This window comes from Salvia hispanica, chromosome 6, assembly GCF_023119035.1.
Source record: "Salvia hispanica cultivar TCC Black 2014 chromosome 6, UniMelb_Shisp_WGS_1.0, whole genome shotgun sequence".
NCBI classification, from domain to species: Eukaryota; Viridiplantae; Streptophyta; class Magnoliopsida; order Lamiales; family Lamiaceae; genus Salvia; species Salvia hispanica.
Genome location: NC_062970.1, coordinates 25,704,055 through 25,717,499, shown reverse-complemented (window position 1 = coordinate 25,717,499; position 13,445 = coordinate 25,704,055). Strand labels below are relative to the sequence as shown.

The 13,445-nt window shown below is 36.5% G+C and overlaps 3 protein-coding genes across 5 annotated transcripts in view; all 3 read right to left on the bottom strand.

The window, feature by feature from the left end:
- Positions 1-818: 818 nt before the first annotated feature.
- On the bottom strand, positions 819-4,827 carry LOC125196931 (reticulon-4-interacting protein 1, mitochondrial). Its single transcript, XM_048095597.1, has 7 exons — positions 4,360-4,827; positions 3,432-3,659; positions 3,046-3,119; positions 2,375-2,534; positions 2,143-2,262; positions 1,945-2,053; positions 819-1,328 (listed from the first exon to the last, which is right to left on the bottom strand). The coding sequence occupies exons 1-7, from the start codon at positions 4,591-4,593 to the stop codon at positions 1,147-1,149; spliced, it is 1,107 nt and encodes a 368-aa protein (XP_047951554.1). The 5' UTR covers positions 4,594-4,827; the 3' UTR covers positions 819-1,146.
- Positions 4,828-6,200: 1,373 nt separating this feature from the next.
- LOC125191608 (protein SAWADEE HOMEODOMAIN HOMOLOG 2) lies at positions 6,201-10,330 on the bottom strand. Its single transcript, XM_048089000.1, has 10 exons — positions 10,128-10,330; positions 9,530-9,615; positions 9,401-9,446; positions 9,147-9,318; positions 8,982-9,032; positions 8,128-8,203; positions 7,969-8,020; positions 7,002-7,145; positions 6,799-6,918; positions 6,201-6,720 (listed from the first exon to the last, which is right to left on the bottom strand). The coding sequence occupies exons 1-10, from the start codon at positions 10,179-10,181 to the stop codon at positions 6,346-6,348; spliced, it is 1,176 nt and encodes a 391-aa protein (XP_047944957.1). The 5' UTR covers positions 10,182-10,330; the 3' UTR covers positions 6,201-6,345.
- A 2,475-nt stretch (positions 10,331-12,805) lies between these two features.
- LOC125197490 (transcription elongation factor 1 homolog) overlaps positions 12,806-13,445 on the bottom strand; it is a 2,777-nt gene continuing 2,137 nt past the window's right edge. For 2 of the 3 annotated variants that reach the window (XM_048096244.1, XM_048096243.1), the window contains exons 3-5: positions 13,349-13,419; positions 13,232-13,253; positions 12,806-13,139 (exon numbers count right to left, since the gene is read on the bottom strand). In XM_048096244.1, coding sequence (XP_047952201.1) covers positions 13,076-13,139; positions 13,232-13,253; positions 13,349-13,419 — 157 coding nt within the window. In that variant the 3' untranslated portion in view covers positions 12,806-13,075. The remainder of the gene's footprint in view (positions 13,140-13,231; positions 13,254-13,348; positions 13,420-13,445) is intronic. The other variant, XM_048096245.1, reaches the window with a different exon arrangement.

Sequence of the window (13,445 nt, the reverse complement as noted above, 5' to 3'; positions counted from 1 at the left end):
AGCTAATAATATAACGCACCTCTATTTACACTATACACACCATATGCGTGAATTTAACATGTAATATTACTATATTAGTACATGACACCAGCTTCATAGTCAATCAAGAAGGTAAATCAAGTATTAACGGTATTAAAAGGGTTCATCAGAAAGTGAGCTAAATGACTTTGATGCCCTTCAAGGTCTCATGCGCAAAATGGTCAACTAAGGCGCCCGAGGCATGATTTTTCTTTCCCCATATTCCAAAATGTGATTTTTATTTTTATTTTTTTTAATGCCGTAAAAGGTGCAAATCCCATTTTATAGGAACCAATTATGATGTTCACTCATGTTTTAAAAATTGGATCAGTTAAATAATTAACAAAGCTATTAATTCATGATTTATTTTTATTTTAAATATTGACTCAAGTGTTTCTTTGAAACTTGCTAATTGACATAATTAGGTGTTCTCTCTTCTTTAGAATGAAGAGTTGTTGAATTCCAATTTATTTTCGTTGCTTGAGTGATTGTTGTTACTTGAGTTAAGTTGTGCTTGCTAGTTTTGTGTTGCTAGAGGTAAGTAGAGTCGTTGTAGGTGAGTTGCTTTAGTGAAAGTAACAATGGAGGTTTTTATTATTCTGAAGAAGGTCCAAGGTTCCAAAGAGATTCTTCTTTCATTACCCTTTCTCATGGAGTATCTTTTTCTATCCAGTGCTGAACTTTTTGTAGGTTAAGTTTTGGTCCTTTGATATACTCTCATTCAAGAACAAGTCTCGGGAAGCATTTGTTAGTCAAATACAACACCAGAACAACTCTGCCAGAATGTATCGGGGCCAAAATTGCCTAATGAAAGCATGCCACTCCCATACTCAAATTTGAGCATCAAAAACATTTTAAGAGACACACTTGTCTATCACTTTATTCTCACTTGGTGACTATTATACTCAAACTGCATTTGAAAGGGGGGAGAGGGGGTGCCAAAACCTTACTCGTTACCACTCATATTGCATTTTATTCATTCTCTACGATCAAACATGAAAGCTACAGCTGAGAGATGTACAGATTGAGATTTCCAACTTCCTGTAATCTTTGTGCAACTGATGAATAATAGATTGCCCGCCACGTTAAGGAAGGGAATATCAGGCTTGTTGGCATGGTATGTCTCAGCTAATTGAGTTCTAGAACAACTTTCCCAGTAACGATCCTCTTATCCTTTCCCTCATGGGCCTCTCTCACCTGTGTGAATGGATATGTCTTTTCTACGGGTACCTTTAGCTTGCCACTTGCAGATAGCCGCCTAATTTCATCTAAACCTTCAGCATCAGCCCTCATATAGGCCCATTGATAGTCTGAAACGTATATAAGCCGGTATTAGTGGGATATCATTCAAGATTCTTTCAGTTAAGATTTCGTAAAGCCAAGTCCAGACCTTCTAGATATTAGATTTTCCTATCATATCCCTTATATGGATGCCAATAAAAATATCTACAAGAATCTATTACTATTATTATGTGCAGATGATCAGACATAAAGTTTAGATGGACATCAGCAACAATGCTAATGAAAAGAGAATAAGAAACCAGCAATAAGCATGTTAAGATTCAAGACAAGTTGGGAAGTTGGCAGACACCATGATTGAAATTTTCAATACATGTATGTGTGTGTATCAATTTAATTTGGCCAAATAAATAGTTATATATTCCTATTGCAAATTAATTTATTGGCTAATATTACTTTCGCCAATAATTAAGTTTCTCAAATAGAATTTGCCTTAAATTTTCAAAAGCCACAATCACCTTTGTCCTTAGCATGCATTTGAATCTCACTCAATTCAAATGCAACAACTAAAATCAAGCAGAGACATAAGCTATTCAATAGCAAGAGTAACTACACTGGGAAATGCATTTTTTAATTTATAGGAGTAGTATTAACTAGTCAAATAGAGAGAAGTAGTGATTGTCACACCTATTCCATGAGAAATGCGACACTGGATTTGCTTCTTCATTAGAACTGTTGTCGCCATAGCAAGGCCCACTGTTAGTCCGTAGGTATCAGCATAAGACGCAGCCTCTCCCTATCAAAAATAGCCAAACCTATTTATCATTTCATTTAAAAAACAAAGGATCAGCATTCCTTTCAGGCAAGATGGTTAGCATCTCCTACCTGCAATGTCATGTAATGCCCTCCTCTCTTCAAAAGGTTAATACCCATTTTTTCTGTCTCGGGTATGCCGACTGTGTCCAGTACAGCATCAAAATAACCCTTTATTGATTGTTCATGGCCCTGGAAATTTAAAGCATATGATAAATTAACAAGGCATCATTAGTCAAGATAGACAACCTAACCAGCAATTCCCTATATGTCTTAGACTATGTATAAAGATCAAACCCATCACCTCAGTGGTAAAATCAACAGCTTGCTCAGCACCAGCAGCCAATATATGCTCTATACTTTCCCCTCCACAAGTTGTGGAGACATGACATCCTGCAGCCACTGCTAGCTGAATTGCAGAAAAGCCCACAGCTCCACCTCCGCCCACCACTAACACTCTTTGCCTGCAACAAAGTAACTAAGATAGTGAAAAGAGGACTAATACCACGTTCATTTTCATGTTCAGATCCACTAACTTGCCTACTAACAATTGCTCAACATGATCACGCCGCACATCACAAGATCATTTATGATAGCAAATATCAAAGGTTCTTATTAAATGGAGTAATACTAAAAAGCAAAGCATAACAAGTACATTATCATTATACTTAAACAAACTAGCATGAAAGACTTCAATTGTGATTTAAGAGATTGGATAGTGCACACCCATTCCAGGAATCAGACTAAACTAAATACAAGAAGTTCTTAAAGTGACAATAACATCAATTCTATACCCCGTTCTCAAACATAAAATTGATTGAGCCATAATGTAAAACCATGCCAAGCTGAACTACAAGCTTTTTCTGATGCTTGTTAAATCATTAACTTGACATAATGAGAGAAGCAACCATTTATTCCACAAATTGAATGAATTGTGGAAGTAGAAAATCTTGAACAGTATATGCACTAACATACCCCTGCTTTATTCTTGCTATACTTCTCAGTGCACGCCAAGCAGTCAGGGCAGCGAAAGGAATAGCACTAGCTTCCTGTCAATTAAAAGAACATTAAGAGTTTTAGTATTGTTCAGCTCATGGAAATTGCAAGACTGAGTACTAAGGGCCAACCAGGAATTAAAAGGACAAAACTCAGCAACTGACAGAAAGAGAAAATGTAGTGCTGGCCTCACAAGCAGCATAAATATAAAGAACTCTTACAAGAGAAGATCTTATAAAATGTTATGAACTTTCTTCTATTATGATTCCAAGAATTTGAGTATCTGTGATGAAAGCGACAGAGAGAAAGATAGGCAATTTTCACAATTGATAGTTCCGAAGCTGCATGTTAATTTATATACCTACCACATGTGAAATTGTTTCTGGCTTTGGGGTAAGTTCATCTTCTGCAAGAATAGCATAATCAGCATAAGTTCCCCTCACTGCCGTAGGATGAAGAGCACCAAACACTTCCTGCCCAACTCTGAGTGACCGTACCGAATTGCCAACAGCTGCAATCTCACCACTAACATCACGGCCTATTATCAGTGGAAGAAGTGATTCATACAGTGAACGGCCATAGCCCGCACGAATCTGAAAAGCATTAAGTTCAAATGCTTAGCTACACCTTATAGTTATGAGAAAACAGATTTCAGAATCAAAATTAAATAATGGACCAAATTTTAGTTACAGTCTAATAAGTTTGTTTTTAACTAAATGAAAAGGCAAAAACTGATCAGTATATGAAACTATTACTATAACATAGTTTATTTTATCCATGTGATAAAATTATGCTCTTATAGTTGCTCCGACATTATGTGTTCAAGTCCAATGAGATGAGTCTACACGGTGATTTATAACTTCAGAGATAATTGACTTTACTAGAGAAGAACCTCATTAAATGGCTAATTTGGGGATAAACTCTCTCAATTTCCTCAACTGTTATTGTGAATTACTTTGAGCAATATTTCACTGTTCCAGTTTTTCATACAGAATCATTTCACGAACTGTTCTATTTCAGCTAACAAAATGACATTCAATACATGTATGTAGACTGCAATTAATCAAAAACTACATTCCTTAAAGAGGTTCAGCAGTCGACCTAATTATTTACAATTAACAGCTTCAACATTAAATTCCGAAAACCTACAGAAGCAAGCACCAACAACCAACAGATCTCCGATGAACATTCCGATATATCCGAGCACATTGATTTTCACCAGAGAAATACACAAACAAAACAGAAAGCATTGCATAAAATTTGCATGCAAATAGCAAGGAGTGCAGAACTAACTCTACAGTCGAGCGGATTGACGGAAACTGCGCGAGCGCGGACGAGGACCTCATTCGGCTTGAGATCAGGAACTATCACATCCTCCCGGAGCTCCAGTACCTCCGCCCCACCGAACCGCGGCACCAGCACCGCTCTACAGGTCGAAACCACCGTTCTTCGGAACTCATTAAACCCTAATTTTGACGTTCCGCCGATCAGCGCAACGTCGCTGCTCCGCCGCAATAGCCACCGCATGATTGATTTTACTCGAATGCGACTTTGATTACAAATCAGGAGTAGACATGTCTGGGAAGAATGCTAATTTCACATCAATTTTAGGGATTCAGTGATAGATATTAACGAGATTTCGTTACCAACTTTAGGGAAATGAAATGATCGGCCGAAGGGTTTTGCATTTTATAGCATCGTAGACGCCATTTTAACCGCAAAATTATCGAAACTGTGGCTTCTTATTCTTCACCCATCCTCTCAAATAAAATAAAAAGATTATTATTTGGAGCGGCGACACAAATGTCAGTTAAATCAAATTATAATTTCGGATTAATGTAATCAAGCTGTCTCCTTGACTTGAGGATAGTTTTTCTTCTCTCAGCTTTTGTTAGGGGCATTTCGGTCAGTAAAATTAATAGATTATACTGTATCCGAATTAAATATGTATTATATTTGTTTTATAAAATTAAATCTTATAACTCTAAGACGTAGACAATTATTGAGTAATAACTAAATAATACTACTATTCTTTTCATATACCATGTCAATTTTTGTCCTAAATATATGGCTAAAATACGAATTTGGTCCAAAACATTTACTTTTTAAAAAACGACTCCATAAAAAATGAATTCCTTGTCGGTTCGGTCTTTTTTTAACGGTTCAGTCAATTTTTTACGATCAACCGTCAATTAGCGAATTTTTATCCCGATTAGGCTTTATCCGGAATTATTAGTCACCTAATTATTTTCTAATGATTTTGCTAATAAAATTTGTATTCTATATCTTTTATAATTCTTTTTCCATCCCTAAACAACATCAAAAGAGGTCGTTCTACACTCCAAAATCATAAACCAATCGACTCCCCGACTCTCTCTTTTGGTCGTTCTCCACACAATCCCTAATTCCGATTCCAATCGAGAACGCCATAAGTTGGGAGTCGGCGAACCCTTACTTCTGCTCCAGCGGCGGACTTGTCAACGTCAAAGCGGCATATTCAAGGATGAGGACGTCCAACTGCCATCCACCTGAAAATCAAAGTGAAAGTGGGTGGTCGGAGCCCGATTTTGACGGATACCATTCTCCTCCTCCTAAGCAAATGGAAGAAGGTCCGTCGGCAAACCCTAGTTCCGACGTGGAAGTCGAGCTTTCTCCAATTCCAAAAGTCGAGCCCGTCGACGAAGTCCCCCAGGAAGAAGACGACGCAAGGCGGACGACGATAAACCCTAGTTCTTCCAACCGAGCTCCATCATTCAATTTTTCTGAAATCGACAAGGGTTCTTTTGACATCATTCGGCGGCTCTGGCCTTGAATTCAATAGTATAATGTTCAGGACCTATTTGATCTTGATTATGAATATGATGGACTAGTTTAACGTTTATTATGTTGTACGTTTTCTGCTATAATGAAAATCTGCTAATCGGGTCAAAAATTCGCTAGTCGAGAGTTGATCGTCACAAATTGACGGAACCGTAAAAAAAGGACCGACTCGACGAGGATTTCATATGTTATAAACCCGTTTTCAAAAAGTGAATGTTCGTATTTTGATCCTATGTTTAGGACCAAAATTGACTCTAAATTAAACTATCATATTATCTGTATAACATCTAAAAAAAGTCGTGCAAATAAAAATATGAGTAAGTCCACTGGTAATATAACACCAGAAATAATAGATGTAGTTATCATCATTCACATTACTACAACAGAGAAACTCAAACTCAAACGACGACAGAAATGCCAACTTGATAATGACAAATAAACCCCAATTATACTAATATTCTACGCCTGTGGCAAACTTGGCACCGCAGCAGCAGCACCACCACCACCACCACCGGCTGTGATCACTGCAACAGTATTTGCATCAGGATTTGCATTTCCAGCACTGGTAGCCTTAGACGGTGGTAACTTAGACTCGGAGGGGGGAGGAACGGTAGTAGTAGGTGTCACCACTGACAATGAAGTATTGGCGCGCTCATCCTGCTTGGGTTGCTGTTTCTGTAACGCACCGTCAGCAGCATCAGGCTTCAAAGCATTCCCTGCTTGAGCTTCGATAGCAGTTTTCTGTTGATTCACATTTAATGGCATTGCATGAAGTTGCTGTAGCCTGTGATCTGTTTCAGGCCGACGGCATATCTTCCTGAGGGGAACTATTTCCTGCAGTATATGAAAGTTGGCGCAAGACTCAGTATGATCTGCCTGTAAATTTCAACAAGGGTGAGTAAGACGTTGTACCTCAGATTGGTCGTGATCATATCGCACCAGAAACCTGCAACGACAGCCTCTTACGTCATGCCTCCGCCTTTGCGCATCTAGAACATGAGCATCAAAATATAAGGCTTGCTCCTTGCCTTCCTGAAAATGAAGAAGAGACGAACAGATCAATCTCCTAGTTCTCTCGGGTCTGATTAATTGCTGCTACAGCCAATAAGAAGCACCTGAAAGCACAGTATCAAATCTCCCGGAAGAACTGCTACACATTCTAATGATTCACACGGAAGTGACCGTTGTCTGATGTGCTTGCGAATATTGACCCACTCATCCTCTTCTTGTCCGAAACCAGCAAAACGAACCATAGCTTCCTGAGATGGCCAACTTAATTAGTAATTTTATCTTTTTCAGAAACTCTACAATCCACTTTTAAAGAAATGAGGAAATTACAACTGATGTCAAGAGGGCTCGAACTCGGCACCTCATACATTAATGTCTAAGCTCCTTGCCGCTAGGACAAAGGCTCTGGACAGATGGCCAACTTAATTAATCATAATTAAAAGTGCTGCAATGACTATTAATGTCTCATGCCCTCGCAGGTCCATTATCAATCCAAGCTTACTAAGAATTCAGAGCACATCAAGCTGAGCCAAAGGTCAAAGACACCAACAACCCCCACCCAAAAAATAAACACAAACATGAGTGTGGTGAAGATTTTGGCTTAGAGCTTTGTTTAATTTCATAATAGGCCTTACTTTTATGAAAAAATTTCGTATTCTGATTACAATCCTAAAATTTGTAGGATAATGGATTCATCCATGTCAGTGGTGAAAGTATTTGTCTCGGACTACGCAGCACAAATTGCAAATCATGGTTGAGGCAAAAAATGTTGATGGAGTAGTTGGTTGGACTATGGGATCCATTGAAGACAGAAGCGAAGCGCTATGCTGGGGTGGGGGAATGGGAAAAGGAGGGGCACAGAAGAAAGAAATTGGGTTACCGAGCATTCAAATGCTGACAAGAGACAGACCATTCCCTAATGGAAGGGTAAAAAAGAAGTTAATCGATCGATTACAGAGCAAGCTAAAACTGATATATTTCTGGCCTTACCTCAAAGAATAGCCATAAATCCAGTAACACCTAACTAAAAATTGAAAATAGAACTCAAAAAGAGTGATAAGCATAAACAATTACCGGATCTCCACTCTCTAATGATCTGTGTGATAAGAAAGATGCAACATCATACCTGCAAGATGTAGCATATATCTGTGGTTCATTAACAGGAACCAGTTGTATTACTCCTCAAAATTAGAAATTTTGATATTTCAGTAGGCAATGCTTCTAAAGTCTAACCATGCGCCATCTCTGGCAGATTTAGCTTCAAACTCCATCAAAGAATTCTCTGACACACTCCTGCTGGCATTTTGTGCTAAATTGCAGACAGGTCACAACATGAAATATTCAATATTGGTGCCCGAAAAAGGAAAGAACAGAGAAAAAGAGACATGAAATTTGAATCTTCTCAGACTTTTGAAGTACTTCAGAGAACTTCACTAAGATAATGTAGTGTGCTGGCTACAGGAATCCCTTTTGAATAGATAAATGATTTTACAACTGTAAACTGCTGATTTCATTTCATTCTTTTTTCATTGCACAAAACCAAATTAGTTTAGATAGTCAGCATGCAGTAGATCTATGTGAACAAATAATACTAGTAATGCATAAAGAACTTAGAAACCACATAAGTAACTGACGATCTCTTGAGCACCAAAGCATGCTAATGTGTACGTATAATAATCCACAAACTCTTAATGAAGATATCCACAAACTTGAGATCTCCTACCTACCCACAGAAACATCTACAAACTTGAGATCTCCAGAGAAAATTATGAGTGCAAGTATTTGCATTCATATGTCCAAAAATTCTACTGAGAACTCTTAATGAAGATAGGAGAGGAAAGTATGAGGGAATATACACACAAACACACGCATGCATATGTGTCAGTGTTAAAGCACTTTACAAAATGGACACTGTCCAATGGGAGTATTAACATCATAAACATTGTCATGTTCTCATCTCTGGAAATTAATTAATAATTACACTGAACTCAAAGCTGCGATTGACTAATATTCGAACTGAGGACACTAAAATGTTAGAAATGCTGAGGAAAGAACGAGAGGAGCAACTCAGAACTTTGGCAATTTACCTGATTGAGCAGGAAGAGGTTGAGGAAACTGAGGCATACTTCTTGCCATATCTGGAAAGAAAGACGATACCAATTAGCAGCATTTACAAGGAGATAAATGAAAAAATACTTGAAAAGTTAATCTACTAAAATCACATATTGAAAATGATATGAACTGGATATTACTTGTGGGAGCAGGTAGCGGCTGAGAGACCTGAGGTTGAGGAGCCTGCGGCACATTTCTTACTACAGATTGGTCATCCCGAGGCACACCCGCCATGTTCACTTCCCCAGGAACAGAAGTCCTAGCGGCCTTTGCTCTCAGAGCATATCTCCTATTTTGGAACCAATTCCAAACCTGTTGCATATAATTAATCTCAGTTACTTATAGGTTCTTAGAGATATCAGGTGAGTGCACGCATGGGGAAAATTCAAATTACCTGTTTTCCTGAAACTTCGACCTTTCCAGCTCTATCAGCAGAGTTACTAAAATAAAACAACTCAGTTTTTAGACACTAAAGCAGTCAGCATCAATTAATAAATTGAATTCTCAGCCCTCAGAAGTGTACCTGAACCGTTGAGCAAGAGCCTCAAGTATCTCACGCGAAGGCACTGTATAATTGTGAGCTTGCAAAATAGCCTCCATTTCTCCAACCTTTTGACATAAAAACAATTAGGTCACATATATGAAGCCCAAAAAAAAACACCATTTGTCTTTCATATCCCTAAAACCATTGCAATAAGCTATGCTAGATACATTCTATGCGTTTTCAATGAAGCACACATCCCACAAATTAGTCTTCTTTCTCAGCTAAACAGCTAAACAGAGGCCTCTCAAGAAAATCGTAGTGCACGTTGTCAATGTAAGAGCATGAACATTATGGAATTAACTAAATTTACCCAAAAACTGCTACAAAATAATCCAATTAACAAAGCACACCTCAAAAATTGGGCAAATACAAACCATATATCCACCAGAATACAGAATTGTTTATATTAAAGTCTTTAAAATTAGGAAGCAGTGAGGCATATTGGTGAAGCTTAAGATAAAATTGAAAGATAAATCCCAACAAAATAGTGATATGAAATCAGTTAGCTGGAAAAGAAAGGGAGAAAGGAACAAATTGAAGATCGATTGTTAGAGAGAATGAGGGTTTAGCGAGAAACCTCGACCGGATTAAAGCGGAAGGAGGGACCGCCGTTACTCGGAGGTCGACCCATGGAATTCCGCCGCCAATCAATTCAAACTTTTACCGTCGAAATACAGAAGTTAGAAGTCGATGAACGTCCAAGCCAGTGCTCGTAACCCGCCTGCTTTATTTGACTAATAAATTAATAATTTTAGAACAAGGAAAAACCACCGATATAAGGGAATTTGTGAAATTCTGATTAGCATAGATTCACAATGTATTTCTTATATCGTGAACCGGGCAAATAGTCCCAACTTTTGAGTTTTGCACACTAGTTGTCCTTTGAGATTTTAATTGTGAAATTCTGATTAATTAGTTTCTTTCATTTAGCATAAATAAATCCACAATGTACTTCTTATATTGTGAACTGCGCAAATAGTCCCAACTTTCAGTTTTGCACACTAGTTGTCCTTTAATTTTAAAAACGTTATGAGTAGTCTCTCTGGATTAAGGGGTAATCACATAGGTCGCACCTTTTCACTATTCATCACAATTTTCCATAAAAATGTGTCTTAATGCTTTGAGGGTATTTTTGGACTTTCATAAAATAGGATATCTAGATACTAGATATAATATTTTTTCTGTCTCTATCTAGTATTGGATATGGTATATTTTCTTATAGTTTGAATGTCTTAAACAATATTTCTCACTTCACTTTTTCAATCACTTTTTGCCAAATCATCTTTCTCTTTCTTAAACTTTTAGAAAATAAAAAAAGTATAAAATTATTAAATATATTAATCACAAAAATTAAATCTATAAATTTAATTATCAAAATAACTAGTAGCTAAATTTAATTTTAATTGTGATTCGATTATTTTTAAATTTTTTAATATTAAAAAAAATAGTAGAATCACAATTAAAATTAAAGAGGTGTGAGGACCCTAATACACCCTTACATTATACTACATATCTATACGCACGCTTTGTTAATTTACACCATTTATTCCCTAAATGTTCCTTATTGGATTCTTCAAAATTTTCTCTTTATATATTTTTGTCCCTCTTTTGATTATTTCCTAGCTTCGTCTTCCTAAAATATTAAAGTATTTTCATTAACTAATTACTGAATTAAATCAGTCTATGGTCATACAAGATGTAATCAAATGCAAACTCTAAATATGGTACAAATTCAAAACTGTGATCCGAACCATTATAAAATGTTAACAGATGACAAAATACATTAACAGAATGTGTCAACACAGTGTCAACGGTTGACATTGTGTTGTCAATGTGTTGACGTTGTGCTGACATTTTCTGTTGATGTTATTTTGCCATTTGTTGACATTTCCTAATAGTCCAGATCATAATTTAGAGTTTACATTTTATCATTACACATGGTCATACTATATTACTAATAAAATAGTACTCCCTCCGTCTCTGAAAGTTTGTTCCATTTTTCCATTTTCGTCTGTCCCACAAAATTTGTTTCATTTCACTTTTTATCATTTTTTGTAGTGGACCTCATATTCTACTAACTCATTCCTACTCACATTTTATTATAAAACTAATATATAAAAATATGACTCACGTTCTACTAACTTTTTCAACTCAATTTTTCATTATACTCCCTCCGTCCTACATTAGGAGTGCCATTTAGTTATGACACAGGTTTTAAGAAATTGGTGGAGTGTGTAATTAATGAAGTGAGATGGTGGAGTGTGTAATAAATGAAGTGAGTTGGTTGAAGGTGGGTCCCTTTTTGACTTTTTGGTTTTTTATTTTTGTTTTGGTTTATTTTAATGTAGCTAATGACATTTTTATGTAATTTTGATGAATAATGGGGTAAAATTGTACTCCCTCCGTCCACAAAAAATAGATCACTTTCTAAAAATGGAAAGTTTATCTCTCACACTTTTCCCACTTTTTCTTCCCTCTCTTTTACTTTACTCACTTTTTCTCCCTATCTCTTTTACTTTACCTACTTTTTCTATCATCTCTCTTACTTTACCAATTCTACATTAAAACCAGTGCCGAACAACAATAGATCTATTATTTGTGGACGGAGGGAGTATGATCAAATATGGAAAATTCAAAATGTGACTCTTAAACTGGGATGGAGGGAGTATTTCTTAAATCTTGTGCCGGATTAAAGTGAGACAATATTTTGAAAACGGAGGAAGTACAAAGGATTGTGAGATAGGACTTGTTATTACTAAACCAAAATTGTTGAATAATATCTCAAATCTTCCTATTGACTAGTCGACAAAGCCCAAGCATCATCTAAACGAATCATGTTATAAATGACTGTAAATTAATTAACTGCAAATTTGATATTATTTTTATTCTAGAACATAACTAAATATTCCCAAAATTCCGATCATATAAAATAAATTGATATAGTCCGAAGGATTAAATTGGAGTGGGATGTTGAAAGTTCCATATCCGGTGCCTATATTTGTTAAAAAAATTATCCAGGTCTTTATTAATTTGACAAATGACAACAAATTAGATTTATCAAGTTTAAAGGCTTAGTAGTTTCAGTTTGACCCCATCACTGAAGTAAATTATTATTAATTGCGTGCGTGCATTCCCTTTTCTTTTTTTCTTTTTTTTATTGTGCTCGTGTTCAGGTTTGCTATACAAGATGAGCACCTTAATTGAACATAAATCATATTTTAAATTGATGAATTATTTGTTTATACTAGCATAAAATGACAAAGGTCAAAATTCGAGATTTTCATTTTGATTTTCTAAGCACAGCGTCAATTTTCGATCACAGAGTAAACTATTGGGTAATTTATTTTGGTACAAATTAAAAACATGATATTAATATTAGGTGGCATCACTTCTGCTAAACTATACACACAATAGATATAGTGTCTAGGATACAGCAGACTCCACCATTAAAAGCTCCCAATTGACTTCAGGCACATATAAGATTAGCTAAGAACGTCCCAAACAAACTGAAGTCAGGAGGAGAAACTATCCATCATCTTCGTCTTCCACAGTGTTGACGCGTTCACACTCGTCAATCCATTCGCTATATCTGCACAACACAACACGGAACAACTTGACAGTGATGAAACTGGAGTAAAATTGCTCAAAAGAGTATATACAATGCTTTCTTGATTAACTCACATGTCAATGGCCTCTGTTAGAGCTGCATAAAGTAAGACCAGGTTAAGTAAGTTTCCAGAAAATAAACATGAACGAAGAGCTAACCAAACTTCTCAGCAGGAGGGGCAAAATGTAAACCTGTTATGGTGGTGCTGAAGCTCTCTTCACAAATCCGGCAAGAAGCCTCGCCAATCAGGTTTTTCATATCACTGAAACAGAAAGATAGTATAGCATT